Source organism: Helobdella robusta, assembly GCF_000326865.2.
Source record: "Helobdella robusta unplaced genomic scaffold HELROscaffold_24, whole genome shotgun sequence".
Classification (NCBI taxonomy): Eukaryota; Metazoa; Annelida; class Clitellata; order Rhynchobdellida; family Glossiphoniidae; genus Helobdella; species Helobdella robusta.
In genome coordinates, this window is record NW_008704261.1 from 343,675 (window position 1) to 345,296 (window position 1,622).

The window sequence follows — 1,622 nt, forward strand, 5'->3', positions numbered from 1 at the left end:
GGAATTATTTCAATAAATTGGGTAAAAAATCATTTCTATAAATATATATTTTAATTTATAATAGAGAGAGAAAAAGAGAGAAAGAGAGAGAGAGAGAGAGAGAGAGAGACAGGTGCATAGATAACAAACCAAAGAATGAATGATAGAAGGAAAGAGAAAAATTGTTAATTGTTTTTTTTCACAGATTTTTAATGATTTTTCGGCAATGTTTGGAATTAATTTTTTTAATTCTAATTGTATAAAATTTTAAATATAAACTTCATGCTGACGATGCTGATGATGATACCAATTAATTAATTAGTTAATTAATTATTTAACTAACTAGTTAACTAATTATTTTTTTATTCAAAATTATTTTTGCAAATTTATTTAAAAAAAAATTTTAAATAATAAAATTTTCAAACATTGACAGAATATTATTAAACTTTTTAATTAAAACTTATGAATTGAATGTATAAATGAGTGTATGAATGGATAAATGGTTGAACGAACTTACGAACGAACGAATTAATGAATGAATGAATGAATGAATGAATGAATGAATGAATGAACGAATGAACGAACGAATGAATGAACTGATGATTCAATAAATGAATCAGCGATTGATAAAGTTTAATGAAGTTTAGTTGGTCTAATTTGTTTTATATTAGAAGCATAACTTAATATATATATATAATAATAATAACAATAATAATTATATATATAATTATAATTGCCATGTTTCATAATAGTTTTAACAAGGATAATATTTCTATTGTTATTATTAATAAATAATGTTATTATTATTTGTGAATTTTTAGATTGTAAATTTAAAAAAAAAAATAATTTATTTCGAATGAATGTCAAACTTGAAATAAAACAATATTGTAGCATTATTAATTTAATAAAATTGCGAATTTAGACAACATTAACGTTTATATTTATTTACAGAGAAAAAAATTTATGTATAAAGAGATTGTTTTTATGTATAATTACTCAAATAGATTTTTCTATTTTTAAAAAATTATTTCATTTTGTAGAAAAAAAAATCATTTTTCAATGTTTGGCATGCCTAAATCCAAAAAGTACAGCTATCCACTAATTGGTTGCTATTATTGGACTGCTTTGGGAATTCTGGATTTTTGCTTTTAGCAGATTTTAATTTGTTGTTGATGTTGTTGTTGTTGTTTTTGTTGTTGTTGTTGTTATCATCATTATTGTTGTATTTGTTGTTGCTGCTGTTGTTGTTTGGAGTTGGATTGATGTTAGTGTCGATGTTGCTGGTTTTGTTGTTGTTGTTGTTGCTATCAACATAGTTGTTGTTGTCGTTGTTGTTGTTGTTGTCGTTGTTGTTGTTCTTTTTTAATACCCCCATATTTATTTTGTTGATAAAGTGTTTCCGACTATCATCTATATCGGATATTTTGCCGCTGTTGTTGATGTTGTTATTGTTGATGTCATTGTTGTTGATGCTGTTGGTGTTATTGTTTATAACTGGCTTACTTGAAGTCTGGGCTGATGTAGGTGGCAATTTGGGCTGTTTTTTGGGTGTAGCTGGTGTTGTAGTTTTTGTTGATGTTGTTGTTGTCTTTGCTGATGTGATTGCTGATGTTGTTGTTGTATTTGTTGAAGGGATTGCTAAT

General features: G+C 25.3%; 1 protein-coding gene across 1 annotated transcript in view; it reads right to left on the reverse strand.

Annotated features, from left to right (window-relative positions):
* Window positions 1–1,051: 1,051 nt before the first annotated feature.
* HELRODRAFT_172532 (hypothetical protein) overlaps window positions 1,052–1,622 on the reverse strand; it is a gene marked incomplete at both ends in the record, with an annotated part of 4,401 nt that continues 3,830 nt past the window's right edge. Inside the window, 2 exons of the mRNA XM_009019207.1 lie at window positions 1,052–1,409; window positions 1,483–1,584. Of these exons, the coding sequence (XP_009017455.1) occupies window positions 1,052–1,409; window positions 1,483–1,584 (460 nt within the window). The remainder of the gene's footprint in view (window positions 1,410–1,482; window positions 1,585–1,622) is intronic.